Source organism: Hakea prostrata, chromosome 10 (genome assembly GCF_041222555.1).
Source record: "Hakea prostrata isolate BN-2017 chromosome 10, UWA_Hpros_2, whole genome shotgun sequence".
Classification (NCBI taxonomy): Eukaryota; Viridiplantae; Streptophyta; class Magnoliopsida; order Proteales; family Proteaceae; genus Hakea; species Hakea prostrata.
The window spans coordinates 25,521,561-25,548,627 of record NC_142609.1 but is presented as its reverse complement, the minus strand read 5'-3'; the positions used below and the strand labels follow the sequence as shown (position 1 = coordinate 25,548,627).

The 27,067-nt window shown below is 38.9% G+C and overlaps 1 protein-coding gene across 2 annotated transcripts in view; it reads left to right on the top strand.

Moving 5' to 3' along the window:
- Positions 1 to 1,004: 1,004 nt before the first annotated feature.
- Positions 1,005 to 27,067, top strand: part of LOC149002356 (uncharacterized) — a 48,640-nt gene continuing 22,577 nt past the window's right edge. Inside the window, exons 1-2 of one of the 2 annotated variants that reach the window (XM_089137918.1) lie at positions 1,005 to 1,339; positions 18,656 to 18,804. In XM_089137918.1, the coding sequence (XP_088994044.1) occupies positions 1,207 to 1,339; positions 18,656 to 18,804 (282 nt within the window). In that variant the 5' untranslated portion in view covers positions 1,005 to 1,206. Of the gene's footprint in view, positions 1,340 to 18,646; positions 18,805 to 27,067 lie in introns of both variants that reach the window. The other variant, XM_089137917.1, reaches the window with a different exon arrangement.

The window sequence follows — 27,067 nt, the reverse complement described above, 5'->3', positions numbered from 1 at the left end:
TGGCTTAGTATAATTCTATTCTTTTTATTGTCCCTGACTGCATTTCCAGCCTACTCCAAAACCTAAATTCACAATTGAAATATTCAAATCAAAATCAAAACAGAAATAAATTACACAAGTTAACTTCAATCTCACGCTTGAGAAGTTGGAATGTGGGACAATAAGCAGGAGTAAAAAAAAAATTCTTCCCCAAAAAAGAAAGGGTCAAGAAGTGATCAATCGCGCCAATAAAACTTATTTATAGAACCAAAGGTAAAAGATTGCTATAAGTAGAGCATCAAAAAGAAAAAGCAGTTGAAACTGGGAAGAGATCTACAGTAGCTTAGCTGCTAGATATTCACGTACGGTTGCCAGATACACCGGCGCACCAGTTCCGACGCTAAACAAGAGGGATTTGAAAGTCGGGTGAATGAGGGGTTGATTTTGTAAATTAAGAAACTGAAAATCCTTAAAATGTAAAAACAAAAAATAGGTTTTATACATACTATTTGATTTTATATTCAAAGATTTAATAATTCATAAATTACAAGATGTAAATCACCCCACTTTTTTGATTTTTACCATTAGATTTAATTGTGAAGACATGATATAAATCTTACAGTAAAATAGATATGAGAGTATTTTAATCATAAAAATCACAATTTGTTCTTAATTATTCTTATTGGATATTTTAGGGAGACAGATGCAAAGTGTTTGTTTATTTTGATTAAAAATGACATAAATCAAATCTCAGTAGTCCAGATGAAAATTACTGAATATAAAATTTGTCTGTTTTCCCTCTCAAAAAAATGACAGTGTATCTTAATTGACTTTTCCAGGACCACTTGAAAAACAAATGCAAAGTATCATTTTATTTTGGCTGAAAATGTCTTTTGTCAAACCTATCGGACCCAAATGAAAGTTACCTTATTTTTACCCAAAAAAATATATATATATAAAAAAATGAGATACTCGTTTAATCATTCTGATGGCCAGAATTCCAACGTTATCTTTCTTCGAGTGGTGGTCAGTAGCTCCCTCATAGTCACCAGTAGTGGACAGTAACGGCCCAAAGCCTCAAATGTCAATGTAAAAGAAAGTCGTTAATTTCTTTCTTTTTGGTAAACAAGAAGTCGTCAATTAATCACACAGATTTCAGTTTCTGCGGTGTTTACAACGGTTGCTCTGATCTTTCTGCCTTTTGGAGCAGTTCTTGTGAAAACTCTAATGGCTGTGGTTTTGGGTGTTAGTATTTCTCCATCACTGCTTTTATTTGACATTTCTGCCCGCGGGTTGTCTTCAATAGCAGGATCAGAAAGAGGCCTTCTTCTTCCCTCTTCATTGTCTCGTAGAGCTCTAGGTAACTTGTTTTTTTCTTTTTCATTCCTTATTTACAAGTGCGTTCCTCTTTTGGTCTCGAGCGTGTAATATGGAGCTATTATAGTGAGAAATGCTGAATGATTTACGATGGAAACCGTCTCTCCGGGATAGAATTGAATAAACTTCTTGAATGCATTTTCATTCTGCAATAGAAAATTGGTCTGCGCCTTGAGTTCAGATGGGAGGAGAAAGATTGCTTGGAGCTAGAATCACCATTACACGCTCAGTCTTAGAAGCCCGAGCCTTGAGGATGTTAGTGGATATGGTTGTAATGGGCAACAGTGTGCAAAATCTTGTTATTTTGGTTTTAAGTATGGTGGATGCAGTGGGTATGTGCTTTGGTGGATATGGCTGATGCTAGGATTGGAGATCCCCCTTTGGGCCTTCCTTTTCTGGGCGAGGTTGGGATTGGGATACTAACTTGAAAGGCTAATATTAGAGTTCAAAAACTTCTCCTGATGAATAAGTGCAGAAGCTGCACAAGTTTTAATCTCTCACTCAGACTTAAGGTAGTGAAGGAAATAAGAAAATGACACAAGAAAAATACAAGACTTTTACAAGACTTTTGGGGTGGTTTGCCCAACTTCCATGTGTCTACTATCATGAAGGTTAGAAAAGCTCTTGGATTTCCATGGCTTTCATTGCTTTCCTATTAATGTAGCCCTGAATTGAGACGCTCAATCAACGAAGCTGCCAAGACTTAATGAAAAACATAACCAGCTTAGGGTTTTTGGGTAGGGGCTGTAAAGGGTTTATGGTTTCTAGGTCTGATATGGAGATTTGGCTTTTTGGAATAGGCACCATAGCTGTTAGTATAGGTTGAAGTTTAAGGCTCAGTGGAGGCTTCCTAAAAATTATAAGTTGAGTGACGATGGGAAGGACAATGTCAAAGGAGGGGTTTCTAGGGTGATATGGCTGGGTTTTGATTGAGTGAAGCGGATGATGAGGTATCGATAAAGGTGATTCTCATGGTTGGCGATGAGTTATGTTGATTTCAGTTTCGGGAAGGAGAGATAAAAAATCAGTGCCTTAATGTCATAAAAGAAGGAATAAAAAAAGGTGAATTGGTTCAAGATTACCTTGTTGGAGGGGGGTGGGGCTTGTAGTTGATAATTGAGGGGTTGGAATGGATAGTGAATGCTGAATCCTCGGCTACAGCAGGAGCTGGCTTAACTTCACCAAGATCCCTAAAATAGTCCTCCCTACTTGGAACTGATGAAGGCTAACCCTAATCTTACTTTGATTAATCATATGCAAAGGAATTAAACAAAAGCTGACAAAAACTGAACTAGTGGTCTGCAATTCTTCCCATCAAACTGGGGGGGTTTAGATAGGCTTACAACTGAAGTCCTAATAGAATTAGTACTTTGTAACTTATTCCTAAAAGGACTCAACACCTATTCCCATAAAGACTCAAAACTAATGACTCATGATTGGACTAAATAACCAACTCTTCCAAGTAGCCAGCCTAAATCACAGTCTGCTTTACATGACTGAAAGACTGTAATCAGAAGATTTAAATAGAACACTGATAAGACCTAACAGGACACATGTCCCTGACTTAAGTTGGGAGTCATGTAAAGCTTTGAAAAGAGAAACTATGGAAAATCGTACATACTTCTAGTCTTGCTGGCTGGCAAGCTTGCGTCTTCTCTTGATGTAGGTCTGCGGGTTTTCACCTCCTATACAGCAGTTAAACCCTTACAAGTTGTAGTTTTTGCATGGCTCATGATGAACCCAAAGTTCCCTAAAATCACACAGAAACTTGTGAAATTATCACCATGTGATACTTCTTGTGTACCTGAACCTCTATATTACGGAAACAGCAGTTTCAAAACTTTTATACAAGTGAGAGAACAAGAATACAACATAATAAAAAAGAAGATTTTAATGTTTTATAAGGTCATGAATAGAAAAGTAGAAGAACAAATCTGTCACAAACGTTAAAAGCCAAAATATTGAAACAAATACTTGATGAAAAACCCATTGACAATGTTGTAGCAGTTGCTATTTGAATATCTGGGCCCCCCTTTACTTAGACCAAAGGTGTCATGAAGTAAAAACCTGAGGTTCAAGCAAAAGCACTGCATAGACAACTGTTCAGGTAACTGCTGCTGACCTTCAATGGTCTAAAATGTGGTCATTCGATCTCCAACAGTCAGAAGTGTATCAGTTGGAATTTCTGCCATGCAGGTGTCTCTACTGGTTTGCTGACATTTGCATGAGTCAGGCAGACATCTGCGAAGGATCTTGGACATCTTGCAGATGTGCTCTGGCTCAGAGACCCAATTTATGCCTGACATTTCTTAGGCATCTAAATGACCATAGAGCTTTGGACAACTGCAATTATAAAGAAAAGCTAGCTGGATGGACATTTACTGAGTTAGGTACTGTTTACGCTCCAAACCACCAAGCTGAAATTGACCGTGAACAGTGGGTTCAGAGACGGTCCATAAAACCAATACTGGCTAGCTTGAGTGAGCCACCAAACAAACAAGGTTCATGTAGTAGGTGGTTTGGAACTGTGCTTTCTCCATTTCCACAATTAAAAGGGGTGAGGGAGGGGCAACTATGCACACTACCAAAAGGAAGTGGAACATGATTTCAATTCAAAATGGTGTGCAAAAGAACTTGACTCTCAAGGATAACTACCCCAAAGTAAGAAGAAGAAGAAGGGATCAATCAATCAGTGGTCAAACTGACTTATTTTATTTGTATTCCTTCCCTTTTTATTTCATTGCTATGGCATTCTAGGAGTAGGTGATGTCCCAAATTCTAGGGTTAGGGTTTATGGAAATATTTCCCTAGATTAGGGTTAGCCCAGAATCCTTCTTGTTGAACCAGCAGTTGGATACCCGAACCTAGGGTTTAAAGGTTGCTAATAAACCTAAATGGGATGGATAAAATTGTTAAATATGAGTTGGATTGTTATGGGTTGTGGATATGGAGAAGAAGATAAATTTTGGGTCTAAACAGATATACTTTGAGATAACAAGAGATGGGCAACTGTGTTATGGGTGAGGTTGATTTGGTTTAACAAAACTAAATAGGTTGGTACGAGAATAGTTAGGGTTTTGACAAATCCCTATGGGATGACCTTGAAGTACTGATGTATCCAGCCCCAGCCAGCCTCACTCAAAAAGGGTCCAAGCCCACCCGTGAGCCGGGCCCAACCAAGGGGGCCGAATCCATCCAAGGGTAGATTGGTCATTTCCTACCCCTGGATGGAGTATTAATGGTGACTAAGTCCAGTCTAATTAGTTAAGTCAGTTTGTTTCCTAACTTGGAGTCTTACTGTCTTAGTGGTTTGAGTAATTGTGGTATTTGTTTGTTTCCTTTTGGGTTTGAAATTCCAGGTTGGCAAGAGTCTTTTTGGGTTGTTTTAAATTAGGAAAGAGTTGTTTCCTTCAAGGAGAATCTTGAGTTGTTATTTCCTTTTAAGGAGTCTTATCTTTAGTTGTTTTTAATTAGGAAAGAATTGTTTCCTGTAAGGAGACTTATTTGGAGTTTGTTTCAAATTAGGAAAGAGTAGTAGAGTCTAGTTGGGTATTGAGTGGCTATAAATATCCTTGTCCTCTATTTATTTTGGCAGTCTTGAATATTGAATAAAGTTGAGTTTTGAGAATTGTGAAGTAGTGGGATCTTAAGGGACACCCTGCGGCTGGGTATTGAGAACCATTCTTCATCCTTCAAGCTTCATTCACTGATTCAAGCATTCAACACAGAATTTTTTGCAAGTCTTCAATCACAAGTGAGTAGAAACCCCATCCCCAACCCCAGTCTTCTCTACTTCTGTCCGCAATCTCCCAGCCCTTCCCCCTCAGTTTTCAGACCTTCAGAGCAGCCTTAATCCCATCGCAAATCACCTCTTCCCCTTCTCCTACTGTCCTAGCAGGTTCCAGCCCCTTTCCCTTGCATCGGAAGCCCTCCCCTCTCCTTCTTTTGTCCCACTGTCTTCATGTCTTATCACTAGTAGGATTACCCCATTCCTTAGTCAATTCATGACCATTCTACCTCTAACAGAGTCATCCTTACCTGTAGAACTAAGATATAATCAGTTTCACCATAACAGCCCCTAGTTTTGGAGTTGAAAATTTTCTGCACTTCATCTTCCTCACAAAGAAGTTGCAGAATTTTGGAAATTTTCAGAATTTTCTAAAACATCCCAAACCCTCTCCCCACCTTTCCAATTCTGTCCTAGCCTATAGATTACCAGCACCTAAAACCTACAGAGCCAGCAGCCTAGCCCCTTTTAAACCCTAGCTGAAATCTCAAGAAAGCCTAGTTAGTTGCTGTAATTCTAATTGAAGATCCTGGAAGCTAACCCTAGCCCTGGGTTTGCATCAGGTACCCAAAATCAACCTAGGGTTGAAAGAAATAGTGGGGATGGTTTTGGGAAGGTTTAGGGAAACTATGGGCTTAATCTCCGATGGAAGGAAGGGTTCTTCGTAGGTTCTTGGGCAGTCTTGTTTCTCTCTTCTTTCTTTTCTTTCTTTCTTCTTTTCTTTTCTTTCCTCTTTCTTCTTTCTTTTCTTTTTCTTTTCTGGTTTTTCAGATCTGCTGCAAGACAAAGAAGGGAGAAAGAAAGGGGACCGAATGGAAGAAAAGGATGGGGAGGGGTGACGTAAGGTTAGGGAAGGGGTTTCATTGATGCCGCAGGGGTTGGGAAAGGTTTTTTTGGTGGCTGCGATGGATGGGGGAGGGCTGCAGGTGAGAGAGGGGGTAAGGGGAAGGGGACAGGGGTTGCTATACTTGTGAAGGTGCTAAACTGTTGACTTGATGCTGGAGATTGGAAGAAGTTGGAACATGAAGAAGATCTCTCAAAACCTCGATTGTAGCCCTCGCTAGAAGGCCATAATCCTTTCCCTCAATTCTCAGATTTTTATTCAATTCAACTTGAGTTTACAATGAATAGGGTGGTCTATTTATAGCCTTAAAGTGGAGGGAATGACTTAGACTCCAACTGGGAATTAAAACACTGACTCAACTAGGGAATCCTTTATAGATTAAGATCCGTCCTTACAACCAATTATATAACAGCCACACAAATAAAGAATTTATCTTGCATAAATATACCTAACTATCCACAAGGAATCTTAACAGATTCTTAGTGGCATTCCAACTCTAACTAGGACTCACTTGACCAACTCAAACAAGGGATTAAAAGCAGACTTGGACTCCAAAATAAAACAAAATTACTGTGAATAAAATAATCTACTAATAGGAGGGGACAATGATCAAATTGTCCCTAGGGAGTTTTGGCCAGCCCCCACTTGGGTTGGGCCCCAAGGCCCAAAATTAGGGTTTCGGCTAGGGGGGAATTTCATGCTTACATCAGTAGGCGTCATTTAATCTTCTTCGAAACCCCCTCCTCCCCTGTACTTATCAATACCTTAGGATGATTGATTAAAAAAATTAATGTTTTGGTCATTCAAGCTCATAGATTTCTTTATTGTCTGTTGAAGTATACGTAAGTTTGGGATTTTTACTGTTCGCGTTACTGTTCACGTGAACAGTAAAAAACAGCTTTTACTGTTCACATTACTGTTCACGTGAACAGTATTATGCTATTGTTTTTATTCTATTTTCTATTTCTGATGTGGGAGATTTGCTACATAAGTTTTGGGAGTTTTTAGAAAGCATAGTTTCTATTTTGGTGGTAGTTTCTATTTTCAGAACTTTCTATTTTAGGAGTTAGGAAGTTATTAAAGCTGTAATTTTTTGTTTCCTTTTTCTAGAGGACAATTACTTGTCTCTCAAGTCGTATTAGATTCATTGGAAACTATAAATAAAAGGGCTCTGTGATTCTAGACTCTTTAGCTAAGAATTACAGGCCTTTTCTACTGGTTCTTCATCTCTCTTCTCTTCTTCTTCTTCTTCTTCTTCTTCTTCTTCTTCTCTCTTTTCTCTGTTCAAGTTCAACTGCTATTTTGATTATTTAAAGCTTGTTTTCTAACATGGCATCAGAGCTTTTTGGAATCAAAATCGTGTTGTTCTCAATATTCTCTTTTGAAGTTCTTTTTTTTTTCTTCCTGTTTTCCTTGGTGTGCAGCCACTTAATGCTGTATATTATGGACTGTTAGATCAGATATTCATGTAAACTAATCTTCTCTACCTATTACCTTACTCTTACACGTTCCAGAACTTGGATACCTTTGTTACCTCTTTTTTGCTGCAAACTTTTTTTTTTCTTCTCCTATTCAGTCCTAAGGTTGCAGATTTTTTTTTCTCCTATTCAGTCCTAAGGTTGCAGAATTTTTTTTTGTGCTCATTCTACTTCAAGTTTTGGAAAACTGATTTGAGTAATATCTACCTCAGTTTAATGTCTTCACTTACACGTGACTCAATCATGAGTACGGCTGAATCAAAAGGATCTCAAGGAGATCATGTAAACGTTCAAATTACATCTATCAAGCTCAAAGTTAGTTCTAATTACTTGTTGTGGTCACAAGCAGTTCGGGTGTACATACTTGCAAAAGGTAAGCTTAAGTTCATTAAGGATGAACTTCCTGCTGAGACTGACGAATCCTATTTTAGTTGGATCCAAGATGATGCAATCATCAAAACTTGGATGTGGAATAGTATGGAACCTGATATTGCAGCGAATGTTATGTTCCATAAGACTGCAAAGGGAATATGGGATGATTTGTAAGAGACTTATTCCCAAGCTAAAAATATGACTCGGATTTTTAGTATTTATGAAAAGCTATTTCAATTTCAGCAAGCTAACAAGTCTCTGCAGGATTATTACAACTCCTTTAAAGGCATGATGGAGGAGTTGAATGTCTTTCAACCTCTCACCACTGATATAGAGAAGCTTAAGGCCCAACGGAATGAATTTTTTGTGTCTAAGTTTCTTGTAGGATTGAACCCTGAACTGAAATCTGTCAAAGGACATCTTCTTGCTGGTGAGCATGTCCCTAATCTTAATGAAGCATATTCTAGACTTCAACGTATTGCCTTGCCTGAAGGGAGTTCTCCAAAAAAAAGTTCTAAAGTAGAAAATTCAGCCTTCACTACCTCTCATGGAAGGGGATGTGGTCGTGGTTCAGGGGGAGTTAGCAGGTCTTCTGGAGGTTGTGGTGTTCAATTGTCTGATAAAACATCTCGACTTTGTACTCATTGCGGTAAAACAAGGCACTTAGTGGAAGCTTGTTGGGCCAAACATGGAAAACCAGAGTGGGCCAAGCACCTTGCCAATCATGCCGTTTCTGATGGTGGTACTAATACTGTAGCCAACAACGATAGTGGTTCTGGATCTTCTTCAGGGGACTTGTCTAAGACTCTAATAGATGATGTAAGCCAAATCTTTCGTCGATTGCAAAATATTGAAACTGGCGCTTCCACATCCACTAGTACTTCTGCTGCCACACTTTCTCATGTAGGTAACACAACACTTCTCACTTCTAATCCCACCCCTTGGATCATTGATTCAAGGGCCTCTTCCCACATAACTGGTAAGTCATCACTTTTTAGCTCTTTTTCTAAATCTACCACTAAAAATTCTGTTGTCATAGCTAATGGAACTTCCACACCTATTCTAGGCTCTGGAAGTGTTTCTCCTACACCTCTTACTTTATCATCCGTACTTCATCTTGCTAACTTTCCTTTTAACTTATTATCTATTAGTCAATTAACTAAAGCACTAAACTGCTCTGTGACTTTTACTCCCACTTATTGTGTTTTCCAGGACCTTCACACGAGGAAGACGATTGGTGGAGGGTGTGAAAGGAATGGACTCTACTATTTGGAATATGCTACCCATATTCCGGCTTTTTCTAATGATTGTGTAGATGCTCTCCAGTAGCATTGTCGTTTAGGCCATCTGTCTTTACCTAGATTAAAAATTATATTTTCTTCTTTTAAATCAGTGTCTAGATTAAATTGTGAAGCGTGTGAGTTAGGGAAGCATCATTGTGCCACCTATCCTCCACGCTTTATCTCTCGTAGCGAGTCCTTATCTTCTCTTGTTCATTCCGATATTTGGGGCCCTTGTAGAATTAGTAATAGGCATGGTTTTCGATATTTTGTTACTTTTGTGGACGATTTCTCCCGTCTTACATGGTTGTATCTTTTAAAGGATCGGACAGAGTTCTTAACTACATTTAAAAGTTTTATTTATGAAATTCGGACTCAATTTTCTCTTTCTATTAAAATTTTTCGGTCTGATAATGCTTTAGAATATGTGCAACATGATATATCTAACCTGTGTGATTCTCTTGGAATGATTCATCAAACCAGTTGTTCATTCACTCCCCAACAAAATAGAGTGGCTGAACGCAAAAATCGTCACCTCTTGGAGGTTGCACTCGCTATTTTGATTTAGATGAATGTTCCCAAAAGTTACTGGTGTGATGCGGTTTTGACTGCTGGTCATTTAATTAAACGCATGCCTATGCTTTTGCTTTCTGAAAAATCTCCCTTTTTAATTGTTTTTCCCGATAGAGAACCGTTTTCAGTTCCACCCAAAATTTTTGGTTGTGTGTTTTGTTCACATACCACATCCTTTGGATAAACTTTGCCCCCGTTCTATTAAGTGTATTTTTCTTGGGTACTCACGTACTCAAAAAGGTTTTCGCTGTTATGATCCGATTCTTCGTAAACAATTTACAAGCGTGGATGTGACCTTTTTTGAAGACACTCCTTATTATCCTAGTCAATCTGTGTCTGTTGAAAACTGTGTTTTGGATGATACTCCTCCTATTCCCTTTAGTTCCTTCCACTAACAATGTTCCTCTACAGGTTTATCAGCGAAGACATAAGTTGGCAGAACATATTGTGGATAGTAGAGTTCCTCCTAACAATATTAGCGGCTCTCCTTTAGTGGAGCCTGAAGCTGGCCTACGGATGTTCCTTCTTCATCCTCTCCACCGGCGGATTCTTCTAGTGGAGATCCCACTCCGCCTTCAGATGACTTACCAATTGCTTTAAGGAAAAGTACACGTACTTGCACTTTACACTCTAACATTGTCCTGTTTCCAATTTTGTTTCTACCTCTCATCTCCCTCCTAGCTTTCGTTGTCTTGCTTTGTCTATATCTGCCGTTCATATTCCAACCCATCATACCGAAGCTTTTAAAATTCCTGGCTAGAAAGCCGCTATGGATGTGGAAATGAATGCTTTACATTCTCATCATACATGGTCTTTAGTCAACTTACCTCCTGGGAAAGATGTGGTCCGCTGTTGGTGGGTGTATACTATTAAGTACCATTTTGATGGTACGGTTGAAAGGCTCAAGGCTTGCTTGGTGGCTAAGGGCTATACACAAACATATGGTGTAGATTATTTTGAGACTTTTTCTCCTGTGGCAAGACTTAATTCTGTCCGTGTCTTGATATCTTCGGCTGTGAATTATGATTGGCCTCTTTTTCAGCTTGACATAAAAAATGCATTCTTATATGGTGATCTTCATGAAGAAGTTTACATGGAGCAACCTCCAGGGTATGTTGCTCAGGGGGAGGACAATGTTTGTGTTTACAGGCTTCATAAAGCGATTTATGGACTCAAACAGCCTCCACAGGCTTGGTTTAAGAAATTTAGCAAGACTGTGGAGTCTTTTGGTTTTGCACAATGTTATTCTGATCACTCTATGTTTGTTAGACGGTAGGGTGATTGTGTTGTCATTATGGCAGTTTATGTTGATGATATTGTCCTTTCAGGCAATGATGTTGATGCAATCCATATAGTTAAGACACTCACAAAAATCTTTCCAAACCAAAGATTTAGGTGATCTACCATCCATTTTTTCCTATAAAGAAACACAACAAAAAAAAAAAAAAAGTTAATAAAAAAAAAAATATGATTTTTTTTTTCTTCCCCCCCCCCCTCCTTCCTACCCAACCCCCCACCCCCCCCCCCCCCCCCCCCCGATAAAGCGCCGGATGATGGGGCTTTTTTTTATAATGCCCCCCCCCCCCAACGGCCTTTCTGGGAAACTTATTTATCTTTGTTGGATTCTATTAGGAGTCTAATAAGAGTTTGTATAGGAGTTAAGTTAGAGTTTGTATTCATATAGAATTCTATTCCTTGTAATATTCTACTTTCCACTTAATTATAAATAAAGGGCTTGAGATCATGGATCAATAAGCCATTCTACTACAATCGTTTATTTCTACATGGCATCAGAGCCTAATCTCGATTAGGGAATTAAGAAAAAAAAGAGAGAAGAGTGTCAAACTTACCTCCTCCCCTCTCTTGCTATCTCTGTCGTAGAAAAGAGAAACCCATCGTTTTTTTAGCAGTTCTTCAAACCAATCGATTCTTCAAACCAATTGAGTAACCATCGAAACTCATCGTCCTCTCTGGCTGATATTTAGTACCGCTGCATTCAAATCGACAACACCAAGAACAGAAAAGAAGAAAAAGAAAAAGAGAAAAAAGATCCGCTGCACTCCATCACCATCGCAGTTTTTTTTGGAACGATATTCTGAATTTCTGGAACCAGACTCCTTCAGCCATCGCAAGAAATTCTGCTTTCTGAAACGATATTCGGAACCAGACTCCTTCAGCCATCGCTGTCTTCATCGTCTTCAGCCATCGCTGCCATCATCGTCTTCAGCCATCGCTATTCACCCACCTCTGCCATCGAACCAGACAATTTTTTCAACATGGCAACTATCGATGGTACTACTGCTCCCGCCGGCCCTGAACATTACCCAAATTTTCATCCTCTTTCGGTAAGATTTGATGGGACAAATTATTTGATTTGGTCACGATCTGCTTACTTAACTATTGCTGGAAGAGGACTTGTTGGATACATTACGGGCACCACTATCAAACCTTCTACCACAAAGCGTTTCCCGGGGAAAAATGGATCTCGAATGACTCTCTTATTATGTCCTTTCTCTTGAATTCCATGATTCCAAATATTGCCCGTGGATATCTATTACTTGATACTCTTGCTGCCCAAATCTGGAAGGCTACTCTCGAAACATATGGACAGTTGGGGAATGATGCACGGGTTTATGAGCTACGAAAGAAGCTTCATGAGACTACCCAAAAGGAACCCGACTTGTGGCCCACTATTATGCTTTGAGTTGCGATCTCTTTGGCAAGAGTTGGATCATTATGGGGATTATCACCCCACTAATCCGGATGATGTGGCGACTTATAAGAAGCACATTGATAAGATTCGAGTATATGACTTCTTGGCGGGTTTGAACGTGGAGTACGATCAGATCAGAGTACAAGTCTTAAGTCGTTCTCCCTTTCCTACACTAGAACAGTCTTATGCTCTTGTTCAGTGTGAGGAAAGTCGTCGATTAGCCATGCTTCATACTCCTATTTTGGAGAAATCAGCTTTACAGTCTGTTCGCACTAAATCTGATCCGGCTAAGGAGATTGTCAAGTGTGAGCACTTGTCACAAACCCTATCATACTAAGGAAAATTGTTGGAAACTCCATGGGAAGCTGCTGATTTTGAGAAAAAAAGAGCACAAAAAAAAGGAAAATCGAAAGCTCATATCTCTGAGACAGTTTCCACAGCACCCTCTGCAGATGTTGGTCTCTCACAGGAGGAGTTAACTTCTTTGCGACGTATTCTGCAATCTTCTACTGCCGGTACAACCTCTACCACTGCTTCCTCTACTAATCAAACCAACTCCTACCTTGCTACTTCAGGTAAAACTTTTACAAGCTTCCAAGTTTCTTCGGTTTCTCTCCTTGGATTATTGATACCGGAGCCACGAGATCATATGACGGGTTTATCCTCTTTTTTCTTACAATATTCTCCAACTTCGGAAAGGATAAAGTTCGAATTCTTTGATGGCTCCTATTCTTCCATTCTTTGGAAAAGGGACCATTCAACATTCTCCATCCCTGTCTTTGTCTAAAGTTTTACATGTTCCCTCTTTCTCTACTAACTTGCTCTCTATCAGCAGTCTTACACATGACTTAAATTGTAAAGTGACATTTTTCCCATCTTATTGTGTCTTTCGGGATCCGGTAACGGGAAGGAGATTGGACGTGGTAAACTAGACAATGGACTTTATTTGCTCGAGCCGATTGAAGGATCTATTCTGCTCCCGACTACATCTTCTAATCGAGTCCATCGGTAATATCGGACCTTCATCGGTGGCACCGTAGGCTAGGTCACCCCCTCTAGGAACTCTTAAGAAAATATTTCTGATTTAGTTTCTTCTTGTAATGAGGATGATTTTTTTTGTGAAGCTTTGCATTTTGGCGAAGCGGGACTCGTTCTACTTATTTACCTTCTCTTCATAATAGAAAAAATATTCCTTTTATGTTAATTCATACTGATGTGTGGGGTCCCTGCCGACGTGTGTCTATCACTGGCCATAGGTACTTTGTTACTTTTATTGATTGTCACTCTCGTTCTACATGGATTTATCTTTTAAAACAAAAAAAATGAAGTTTTCCGATGTTTTCGTGATTTTCATAATATGATTAAAACTCGGTTCAATGCCACCTGTGAAGATCCTTCGCAGTGACAATGGCACAGAGTATATTGATGGTGAATTTCAAAGATATCTCTCTGACTCTGGCATAATACATCAGACTAGTTGCGTTGATACGGCTGCCCAAAATGGGGTGGCCGAAAGGAAGAATCGGCATCTCTTAGAGATAGCCCGTTCTATTATGATTGCTATGAATGTACCGACCGATCTTTGGAGTGATGCTATTCTCACTGCTTCTTACCTTATGAATAGGATGCCCAGTAGGATACTTGGTTTTAAATGTCCTAATGAGATTCTTCTAGGAGCCTCTTCTTTTGTTATTTCCCCAAAGGTTTTTGGATGCGTGTGTTATGCCAGAATCACAGCCCACCAGAGTAAGTTGGCTCCCCGCGGCCTACGCTGCATATTTTTGGGGTATTCTGCTACTCAGAAAGGGTACAAATGTTATCATCCTCCCTCCAAGAAAACCATTGTATCCATGGATGTACTTTTTCATGAGTTTTGCCCTTACTATACACCTCTCCAGGGGGAGAGTCCTAGAGGAGAGGTGTTCTTTCCGACTCTAGATCTTCCTTTCACACACCAACACAACTTAAGAGTCCCAGAAGAGTTTCCTGACCAGGGGGAGACTTCGGCCAGTATACCTGAGGACTCTAATCCTCCCCCTTCAATTTCTGAACCATGTGAAGAACCTAGCCAAGGGGAGACCACTCTGTGAGACACACTTGTTGGGGTCTTTCAAAACCAGATTGACCAAAATAAAGAGGTGCGGACTTATCGGAGGAAGAAATACAACCGGCTAAAGCGGGTGGAGAAAGGGGATACGTTACCACTTCGGTCTCCTACTCCGGAATCGGATTCTCCTGAGGTATCTTCTTCCGATCTTCCTATTCTTTGTTAGAAAAGGGGTCGGATCTTGTACTCAACATCCCATAGCTAAATATGTTTCTTATAACTCTTTGTCGACTCCTACCGTGCTTTTATATCCTCTCTCTCATCATGTATCTGTTCCTAAAAGTTGGCGGGAAGCCTATCTTGATAAGAGATGGAAGGAAGCTATAGTAGAGGAAATGCGAGGCAATGAAGAAAAATGACACTTGGGAGCTGGTTACACTTCCTCCAGGAAAAAAAACCGAGTGGGCTGCAAATGGGTATTTGTGGTTAAACAAAATATGGATGGATCGATCAACAAGTTGAAAGCTAGACTAGTTGCAAAGGGGTTTACCCGGACCTATGGGATTGATTATCGGGAGACCTTTGCCCCGGTTGCGAAACTAAATACTTGTCGAGTTACGGTTGTCATGTAGGCTGTGAACAAACACTTGGAACTTGCACCAACTAGACGTAAAGAATGCCTTCTTACATGGGGAGTTAGCGAAAGAGGTCTATATGGAAATCCCACATGGTTTTTCCGATGACAATCTGCGGGGAAAGTCCGTCGGTTGAAGAGGTCAATATATGGGTTAAAACAGGTCTCTAGATGCTTGGTTTGGACGCCTTCGAGAAGGCAATGACTTCTATTGGGTACAAGCAAAGCAATGCTGATCATACACTATTTGTCAAGAAGTCAAATACTAACATCACACTTCTCATTGTCTATGTGGACGATATTGTCATCACGGGGAATGATGGTGAAGAAATTCAAAAGTTGAAGAACTATCTTGGCAAAGAGTTTGAAATTAAAGATCTAGGGAAGTTACGGTATTTCTTAGGGATTGAGGTGGCTCGATCAAATAAAGGTATATTCCTATCCCAAAGAAAGTATGTCCTAGATCTATTATCGAAGTGGGAATGTTGGGGTGTAAAGTAGTTGATACCCCTATTGAAGTCGGAGCTAAACTTAAAGAAAAGAGGGAGAACCGGTGGACAAAGGAAGATACCAAAGGCTGGTAGGGAAGCTTATCTACTTGTCTCACACCGGGCCGGACATTGCTTATCTTGTAGGTATAGTGAGTCAATTCATGCATGATCCATATTTAGCTCATATGAAGGCTGTTATCGAATATACTACGGTATTTGAAGGGAACTCCTGGAAAAGGAATACTTTTGTCACCCACTGATAATCTAAAAGTAGAAGCATACACCGATGCGGTGGGCTGGATCTCCGAGACAGGAGTCAATTTCAGGTTCTTGTACCTTTATTGGAGGTAATCTAGTCACTTGGAGAAGTAAGAAACGAGAATGTGGTAGCTTTATCTAGTACTTGAAGCTGAATATAGGGCTATGGTTCGTGGAGTTTGTGAGCTACTATGGTTGAAAGGCTTGCTTGCAAGATATTGGAGTCCAAGTTCCAAACCCCATGATGTTATATTGTGACAACAAGGCTGCTATTAGTATTGCTAATAATCCGATGCAACATGATCGAACTAAGCACATTGAAATTGACGGGTTTTTTGTCAAAGGAAAGTTGGAACAAGGGCTTATCTGCATGCCTTTTGTAAGATCCGAAGACCAATTAGCGGATGTTTTCACTAAGGGATTGAAAGAAAGAGATTTCCTTCCTATTGTAGGCAAGTTAGGCATGAGTAATATCTATGCCTCAACTTGAGGGGGAGTGTTGGATTCTATTAGGAGTCTAATAAGAGTTTGTATAGGAGTTAAGTTAGAGTTTGTATTCATATAGAATTCTATTCCTTGTAATATTCTACTTTCCACTTAATTATAAATAAAGGGCTTGAGATCATGGATCAATAAGCCATTCTACTCAATAATTTAAATTTAAAAAAATAATAATAACCAACAAACTCCTTATTATTATATTATGTTGTGGAATCAGAGGACACACCAACCCAAAAAAAACCCCCGCGCGGCCCGAAGAGATGCGTGGGGAGCACCAAAAGGGCGCCCGGAAAGGGCCCAACTAACCACCAAATCGGAGTATGGACTTTGTTGCCTTTTCTGATGCAGATTAGGCTGGATCCGTCATTGATCGCCGGTCAACCACAGGTTATTGTACTTTTCTTGGTGGAAATCTTGTGACTTAGAAGAGTAAGAAATAGTCCACCATTGCTCGATCTAGTGCTGAAGCTGAGTATAGGGCTATGGCCCACACCGCTGCTGAATTGATGTGGCTTCGTTCATTGTTAGAGAAATAGGATTTCCAGTTTTTGCCCCTATGAAAATGTTTTGTGATAATCAGGCAGCCACTTACATTGCTAGTAATCCAGTGTTCCATGAGAGAATGAAGCATATAGAGGTAGATTGTCACTTTGTGCGTAATGCAGTCAAGAAGAAGCTTATAGCAACTCCTTTTGTGAGCTCTACTGACCAACTAACTGATCTGTTCACCAAAGCTTTGTTCAAATCAAGTTTTCAGTCTATCTGTTGCAAGCTGGGCATGGGAGATTTGTATGCTCCAGCTTGAGGGGGAGTGTTGAAGTATACGTAAATTTGGGATTTTTAGTGTTCACGTTACTGTTCACGTGAACATTATTATGTTATTGTTTTTATTCTATTTTCTATTTCTAATGTGGGAGTCTTGCTACATAAGTTTTGGGAGTTTTTAGAAAGCATAGTTTCTATTTCGGTGGTAGTTTCTATTTTCAGAACTTTCTATTTTAGGAGTTAGGAAGTTACTAAAGCTGTAATTTTTTGTTTCCTTTTTCTAGAGGACAATTACTTGTCTCTCAAGTTGTATTAGATTCATTAGAAGCTATAAATAAAAGGGCTCTGTGATTTTAGACTCTTTAGCTAAGAATCACAGGCCTTTTCTACTTGTTCTTCATCTCTCTTTTCTCTTTTCTCTGTTCAAGTTCAACTGCTATTTTGATTATTTAAAGCTTGTTTTCTAACATTGTCTATTTGAGATATTGTAGAAAAAGTTCTTGGAGCAGTTAAGGCTGGAGTTTTACCTGCAATCAGCCCGTTCTTACATCCAGACCTTTTTTGGAGACTAGCTCCCATTGATTGGCCTGTCAGCTGGGGGGGGGTCAACAGGTATAAAACCTTTAGGTCTTTACTAACTTATAGTTGAATTTAAGAATATGAGAGATTTTGCAATAGGGGATTAAAGGGATTGTTCAAATCCTATGCCTGTTGGTGTTTCCTTGTTCACAATGCTTCCAAAACATGGTTTCTTTGGCCTGGGTATGGGTGAAGCAAATGTGAGGCTAGAATAGCAAGCTAACTATCCCCAATTATCCACAATAAATTGAATCAGCCATCTAACAATGAATCCTAGCTGCAGGGTATAAACCAGACCAAAAATTAGAATTCAGGAATAGGCTGGAACTGTTCATTTGTTAGCTCAACATAACAGCTCGGTGATTTTTCTATGAAAGCAACATTTAAAAGTGTGTTTCTTCATAGTCATCGGCCTGGGCTTGAGGAGTGAGTTGAGAGTTACTGCCATTGTTATGAATTCTCTTTATTGTTCACTGCTGAGTAGGTTATGTGTATATTCACATAAAGGTATACTCCAATCGGTAGTTTATTCCTCTGCACTCTCTTCCTTCTTCTTGGACTTTTGGTTGGTTGTAATCTAAAACTGTCAGAAATAGGATTCCCAGGCTATAGGTGTAGCTGGAGTAGTAGTTGAACTTTGATGAGAGTTATCAATTCATTGAGGATGAGTTAAATCACCTTGTGGATATGTTCTTTCTGTTACCTGAGACATTTGCTTAAGAAACCTGTTATTTGTTTTATTTTTATCAAATGAATTTTTATTATCTTTATGTTCCTTGCTTGCTTGCAGGTTCATCCTATGATGAAGTAAATTCTGTTGCATATTTAAACAAAATACCGAAAAAGTCCTTAGAAAGTACCTTACAGTAGATGGAGAAATCAACTCCTTTGAATTACACAAGATTATGGCCCTGTTGTGTCCTTTCTTTTACTTGGTCTACTCTGACTACAGACAGTTGCTAAACTAGTTCTCACAGGAAGAATAAATTTTCAAAGCTCACATTCAACAAAGGATTCAGCTTTTCGAGCAAAAGACACCTTCAGCACGATATCAAGGAAACCATTCTGTACAATCCCAAGAAGCAGCAGCCAGTCATCATCTAATGGCACAGAACAGGACCCAAAGGTATGTGTAGCTGAACTATTGCTGAGCACGACTTGAAGTTTTGTATAGCAAAGTATTCTCTTGATTGATCCAATTTATTCTACAAAATTGGGACAATATTTGTGCAGTTTGGTGGTGATCAGCTTTAAGCTATTATTTTTTTTGCACTTAAACAGATAATTTAACCAGAGAGTTCAGGATGAGGTTTCTTGGTGTATGCTTTCTACTAATAATATTGCTTTGGTAAATGAGAAGCGAGTAGAGATTGGCACTAACTGAATCCAGGTCAAATGGGGTGGGGGTGGGGGAGTGATTTAGTTTCTCAATTTCTGTCGTTAAACAAAAATCCAAATTGTTTTTGCAATCTCACCTCACCTCACTAGAATGTGGCCAGCTCCACCAAGATCGCAAATCCACTTTGCACAATAGGGATTGGACTTCCACGGTAAAATAGATAGTTGCACGTGATGTATGTGGTTCAACTCACAGTGTCTGAAGGTTACTCCATGGAGTAATACCCCTCATGGTTATCTATTGGCTCAAGAGACTTCTCATTTTAACATGCAGCCTGTACGGCCAAGATATCCTTACCCTCCTGCTTCAACCTATACCTCAGGGAGGCTAGGACTTCACCCCGTTTACAATAAGACATTGGCCATCCCAACAGTCAAAATAATAATTGAATACAAACCCAACCCAATCAACTCTAGGCTTTTCAGAATATGATCAAGAATAAAAACAATAGCCTAGAACAACAAGGATTTATAAATGTATTTTTACCTCCTTAGAGATAACACCTTGTGTTTGACAAAAAGACTTGGGATAGATGAGCCCTTTTTGGGGCACACTCTTGAGGTACTGAAGATTGCTTCATCCCAGTGGGCCTTCCTGGGAGACTGCATAAACTGACTCAACACACCAACAAAATAAGAAATATTAGGACAAGTAACAATAAGATAAATAAGTTTCCCATTAAGACTCTTGGAGGTTGCTCCATGTGAATATTCTTTTTCACCGTATAAGAATGTATTTTTGATGTCAAGCTAAAAAATAGGTCAATCATAATTCATAGCTAAAGAGATCAAAACCCAAACATAATTTAGTCTAGCCGCAGGAGAAAAAGTCTTAAATTAGTCTACACCATATGTTTGTGTATAACCCTTAGCCACCAAACGGGCTTGAGCCTTTCAAACGTACCATCAAATTGGTACTTAATACTTAACAGTATACTCGGTGGGTCACATCTTTCCCAAGAGGTAAGTCTACCAAAGACCATGTATGACGAGTTTGTGAAGCATCCATTTCCACATCCATGGCGGCTTTCCAGCTAGGGTTTTTAAGGGCCTCGATATGATGGGTTGGAATTTGAACGGCAGACAGAGAAAGAGAAAGGCAACAAAAGTTAGGAGGTAAAGTTTATCCAAAAGATGTGGTATGTGAACAAAATGAACACAACCAAAAATTTTGGGTGGAACTAAAAACAGTTCTCTCCTGGGAAAAACAACGGAAAAAGGAATTTTTAGAAAGCAAAGTCATAATTCAATTAATTAAATGACCAGCAATCAAAACTGCATCATACCTGTAACTTTTTGGAACATTCATCTGAATCAAAAAAGCTCGTGCAACCTCCAAGAGGTGGCGATTTTTGTTTTCAGCCACTCCATTCTATTAGGGAGTGAATGAATAACTGGTTTGATGAATCATTCCAAGAGAATAAAAATGTTATTTATATCATGCTGCACGTATTCTAAAGCATTATTAGATCGAAAAATTTTAACAGGAAGAGAAAATTGAGTCCAAGTTTCATGAATAAAACTTTTAAATGTAGTTAAGGACTCTGTCCGATCATTTAAAAATACAACCATGTTAGATGGGAGAATCATCCACAAAGGTGATAAAATGTCAATAACCATGTGTGTTACTAATTCTGTAAGGACCCCAAATATCAAAATGAACAAGAGAAAACGAAGACTTACTACGAGGGACAGAGCATTGAGAATAGGTGGCATGATGATGCTTCCCTAACTCACATGCTTCACAATTTAATCTAGACACTGACTTAAAAGAAAGAAATAAATCTTTAATCTAGCTAAAGATAGATGGCCTAAACGACAGTGCCACTGGAGAACATCTACACCATCATCAGAGAGAGTGCCATAATAGGGGCGGCATAGTTCAGATTGTAGAGTCCGTTCCTTTCACACCCTCCACCAATCGTCTTCCTTGTGTGAAGGTCTTAAAAAACATAAGGAGTGGGAGTAAAGGTCACAAAGTTGTTTAATGCTTTAGTTAACTGACTAACTGATAATAAATTAAAAGGAAAATGAGCAACATGAAGTACGATTTCAAAGTAAGAGAAGGTGTAGAAGAAACACTTCTAGAGCCTAGAATAGGTGTGGAAGTCTCATTAGCTATATCAACAGAATTATTAGTGGTAGATTTAGAAAAAGAGCTAAAAAGGGATGACTTACCATTCATGTGGGAGGGGCCCTTGAATCAATGATCCAAAGGGGGTGGGAGTATAAGTGAGAAGTGTTGTTAACTTGCATTTATAAATTAAAAGGAAGAAGAAATTACGTCCAAATCCTGTCAAGTTACATGCCTCTATCACGATGATAACCATCGCAACAACGGTTAGTTTCGTTATACACCACTTTGGATGCCAAGTCGCATGAGAAGGGTTTCAAACTCCTCTCTATCATCCCAGTGTCAATGCAGGTTAAGGATGAGAAGATGGGCAAAGGGGGAATTCCCTTACCCATATCTTTTTGGGTTTTTTCAAAAAAATATTTGATGGCGAAGATACCACTTAATTGAGAAAGTTAATGGAAGGGAGGGATTTGTTGTCACCTTTGCCAGCTAAAAGGGATGTAACTGTCAACATCCAATGAAGAGGGAGTCTAAGTGTCATTTGGCCAATTAAGAGGGAGGTAATTGTCGTTTACCCTTATTAATTTCATTAAGAAGAGTGAACAGGTTAGACTTACCAGTCATATGACATGAAGTATCAGAGTCAATAATCCAAAGGGTAGAGGTGGAAGAAAAGAAGGCTTCCTTGTGTGTGCCAAGGTTGCAGTGGAGGTGGAGACTGTGCTGGTTTCAAGCTGTTAAAGGTGTTTGAGGAGGTGGTTGTAGTCATTAGGAGTGATGCAGGGGGGAACCTAGAACTAAGGACCTACAAGGTTTGGTTACAAGTCTTATTAGATAAGGCAAATACTAATAGAAGATAACAAATAAAAGAGGGAACTATAGCTGCTAGCAATTTGATAAACATGCAAGTTAAACAAAATAACAATGTAAATAGCAATATCAGCCCTACACTAACTAGCAAGACTAAACAGAAATCAATAGGGAAGCATGGGGATCGGGGATCATGACAATGTAACGCTTAATTGAGTGCGAGATTATAAAAAATTCCTAAAGAATAGAGCCTATAAAGAAAATGAGGAAGAAAAGTATTATATGGGAACGGAATTATATTGAATGGGGTCACAGGGAATAATAGACGAAAGCAAAGAAATGAAAAAACTGTATAGGGGAACCCCAAGGGAACCCAGTAGTTAATAAAACTGTTGATGGAAAATAAATGCAAAATTTTTGGTGATAAAGTCTAGATTATTTATTATTATTTTTTTTAATGGATGTCAAAGGAAAAAACTTACAAGCATGGTGGGAGATCTTGCGAGATCTTGCTCAGTTTTTTCATAAACAGAGACAAGATCGAGATCAAGACCTGCGAAATGGGATATCTCGCTTGAGATCTCGCCATATCTTGTTATATCTCACCATATCTCACTGGAACTCTCAATTTTTGCCCCATTTTTTTGCGGATTTCAGCCAAATTTTCACTTGCAACTACTTTTAGCACATCTACAACATCAAAGGAAGCTCAATCATTCTCTACTTGTCTTATGAACTTATGCGTTAATTACTTATATGGAACTTCTAACAGTTGTATAATTTTATAATTCTATAATTCTATTCTTGATAGTCAAGATTGTAATACTCATATGGATGGAATCTTGATGACATTTAAGTTATTTGATGTATTTGATACACTTGCCTTTTTATTTATATGCCTTAATGGTTTTATATTACATTTTATATAACCTTGCATTCTCTAATCCTATAGCATTTCGGTTTCACACTATGGATAGAAATCATTCTTAGGGCTGTTTTCTCACAAATTCAAGGCTACTAGTGTGTTCAAAAGGCCTTAAATAGGCTAAATACCAAGTTTTAGCCCAACTGGGACCCTAAAACCCACCAAGATGAACTATTGAGTTGACGCCCAAAAAATGGCATATCTCGACCGAGATCTCGCTAGATGGTCGAGATCTTGGTATTTCATGGTAGCGGGATCTCGCTCGAGAGCGAGATCTTCTACCATGCTTACAAGAAATTAATTTTTGGATGAATAAAACTTCACTAGGATTATTAGGGGAAAGGGAAAGGAATTTTTTTGTGACAAGAGGGATGAAAGGGAAAGGAAACTGGGGTTGTGAACTAGGAACAGATGACAAAAAAAATAGGACAGCAGGGCTGTTGCTAGGCTGAAGAAAGAAAGAAAAGACAGAAAATAAAGAGGATTCAGGGGATAGAAAGAGGAAAGGCTGAAATACCTTTAGCTCACTGATCTAAAGAAGAGGAAGAAAGATTCAAGAAAAGAAAAGAAAAGAAAGGCACAAGAAACTGCCAAACAGAAAGAAAGGGGATTGGGAACTTCTTTCCAGCAAGAAAGAGGAGAAAAGAAAGACTTACTGGGTTGCTAGAAGATTTTGTTTCTTCCAAATTCCATGATTTTCCATTGGTTTCAATGTAGCGTACAATGCCTTTTTCAAAAAAAAGAAAAGAATCGATCAATGAATCCTACGTATTGAATCCCAAAAGAAACCCTGCATGACTCACTGCTAATACTTAGGGTCAAAAATGGAAACCCCAAAACTACACTGAAGTGAAAATAACCCATGGGTCAACCTAAAACCCAGTTACTGATGTAAAACCAGATTTAGCTAACGGTATTTTGGGAATTTTCCTAAATCTAAGGGCTGCCCAGGAATTCTAGCAAAGAGGAGGGATGATTCAGGGTGTGTAAGGTAATCTAAAGCTCTGAAAAAACCCTGCTGTAACAGAAATTCAGATCTGAACTTCACTAAAATTTAAAACTAGGGTTTGGAGGGAATTTCGGCTAGGGTGATAAAGGGAAACTGTCTGGGTGTTTTAGAACTGGTTTTCATGCTATTCTGCTATTGATCTGGACTACAGGATATGATCAGAATTTTGAACAGAATCAGATTTTCATAATTTAAAAAATTTGCAAAAAAATTCTAAGGAAGAAGAAGATAAGCAGAATTTTTTCTAGTCCAAGGAAACTAGGCTGAATTTGGCAAATAACAATAGAACTAAATCCTAGGGCTAGGTGCAATCCTAAGGGAAGGGAAAAGAGAGCTAAAGGGGATGGGGGAGAGGGGTTAACAGGGGGTGGCGTCTGCTGCAGCGCTGCTATCACAGGGAAGAAAGGGGTGGGGTGGGGTGGGGGAGGTCTTGATATTACTTGGGGCTTTTGTGATTGCTTGTGCACCACTGTATCTCTTGAAGGAAGTTGCTTGATTGCTTGAATATCGCTAGAATGGAAAAGAAGATGAACTCGAACAAACTTTTCTCAAGCAGGATGCCCTGATTTCAAACTCAAAAACTTTATTCAGTATTCAAATCTGAAAAATTGCATAGAACACTTGGCTATTTATAGCCTTCAAACGACTCTTAACTTAGGTGGGAATCCTTAATAGACAAGGATCCCACCACTTGACTAAAGCTCTTGAATTGGAATCTAATTACTTAAGGACCTCAACTCTTGATTTGAAATATACTAAAAGACACATGCTAACAATTAAACTTTAAGTGAACTTGAATAAGCATATGCTCAATTCTATTTCCATTAAAACTCTTAAGCACATGTGCCAATTTAAGATAACTATAAACTCAACAAAACTACTTTTAATCAAAGCAAAACTCCTAAGACGACTCCAAACTCATCTCAACTTAAGAATTCAAACTCAAATAAAATACTAGAATTAATTTGGAAGTAATTCCAACATTAAAAAAGGGGCAAAATGCCTAAAATACCCCTTATAGGGGTTTGGCCAACTTGATTGGTGGGGCTTAGGGCCCCACTTGAGGGTTCGGACAAGGGGGTCACTGTGTTTAGATCAGTTACATTAAAATAACAATAGAGTTACATTAAAATAACTCAAATAATATAAAAATTGAGCCAAATGGACCCAAATAACCAAAACCTAAATCAACTAGTGAAATTGCCTATAGATGGTGCTCCTTGTCAAATGAAAGGGCTCCGGCAATCTGAGAGCAATTTGATAGCCTCTAAACTAGTAGTTGACCCACATAGTTGCTATTTGGGCTAATCTCTATGCATAGAACTAAATTCAGTCGAAAGTTGCAAAATTTCGACTGAAATTTCCCATTTTGGAAACCTCGAAATGAAAAACTAGGGGACCGGAAAAAAATCCTGCATTTTGATTGAAACCGGCGAGATTTCGTCGAAACCTCAAAATCTGGTTCAACCTAGCTGGACCACCTGGTTTATGAGAAAAAAATATTCCCAAATTTCGTGGGAAACATGGAAAATTTTGTAGAAACTTGGAAAATTTCGTAGAAACCTGGGAAATTTCGTGGAAATCTGAGACTTTTTCTTGCAAGTTTCATAGCTTTCCCAAATTTTCTATTTTTTTGTTTCTTTCATGTTTTCCCAAATACCATGACAAATACCCCCTCCATCAAGACTTCCCTATCCAAATTGCGTATTCCCTCAGATTGGTTATCTTAGGTATGTTGATGACCAGACTTATAAAGTTATAGTTGTCGATTACCTTGAGAACCATAGGCATAAAATGTCATGGGATGTCTATGTTCGTTGGTTGGAGGAGAGGATATTACAGGCATAGTACTACTCAACTCACATGATGGATCCATAGAGGCACTCCTTTTGACACTAAGTTGTACTTTCCTTTTATTGTCAGTTACTTTGTATTTGATGTTTTGAAGTTAGAAATTATACATTGAATGTTATGTACTTAAAGTAGTTAAGTTTATAATGTACTTCTTGGACAACTCTACATTGAATGACCTATTTACATTGACTTTTTTAGCAAAATACAGCCAATGTGTTATTTATACTCTAATTAGCTTAAATATAGAGTCCCACCCTAAAATACTCCCTAAAACCTGTTGAAACTTGCACAAAAAAGTCCTAAATTTCCTTGAAATTTCCCAGTTTCCCATTTTCACTTGGTCGAAACTTGAGTTTCTCTCGAATTCTTTTCTCTGTCTCTATGGTGGCGTTACTGATAGATTCAAAACTATCACCTGGGATTGATGTGCTCATCCAAGGAGACATTCTCTAGTAGTCATTTGAGGACTTATCTCCGTGTAAAGTGAAATAGTTTCCCATAAAGTTCATATGTATAGGAGATATTCTTTTCTTAGGGATAGATCTCATAAAGATCTTCCCACTCACCCTTGACAAGAGTTTGAAACGTCACTTGGCAGCAATAGAGGGTTCAACACTGTTCTATAGCCAAATTTAAATTATTGAATTTCCATGCATCCACTTTACATAATCAACAATAGTAGTAGGATCATCAGTGTGGTACTTACTTTTGCCCTTACCATGTATGTATGGCTTGGAATTGCTTGAGTCTAAAAGGGCGAACCGGTGCTGAAGGCTTTCGGACAAGCAGAATCTCGGGGAGCAATTTTTCTATGCAGCCTTACCCCAACAATTTTTGCTGAGAGGTTGTTTTGATGCCTTGACCTCAGGCTACTACTGTGGTCCAGCAACCATTGAGCCAAGGCCTGCCTACTGTGAGCCCAAAGTAGATGATTAGAAACACTACTCAACTTCATAGTCATCTGAATATACGGAGAACTAGTAGTAGCCTTTGAGTCAATCATTTTTGGAGCAAGTAAGGAAAACTATGGTGATGGTCCTTACAGCAGAGGCACACACACACTAGGCAGCTGTATATTTTATTGAAAAGGTACTCTCACAGAGTACTTAGTTGCAGCAACAATGTGAACCCAAAAAAAGTTAAATTACCAGAAAATTTAACCAAACGCTTAGTAAATGGAGCCGTAAACCCAAAGTAGAACAAAGCAAAGTAGAAAGCACAAGGTTACCGGCACAAATAATATTGAAAATGGAGCATTTGCAGGTCTAGTTGGAGAGGCAACAGTCACTAATTAGGCCATCCAAATGATCCAGGAT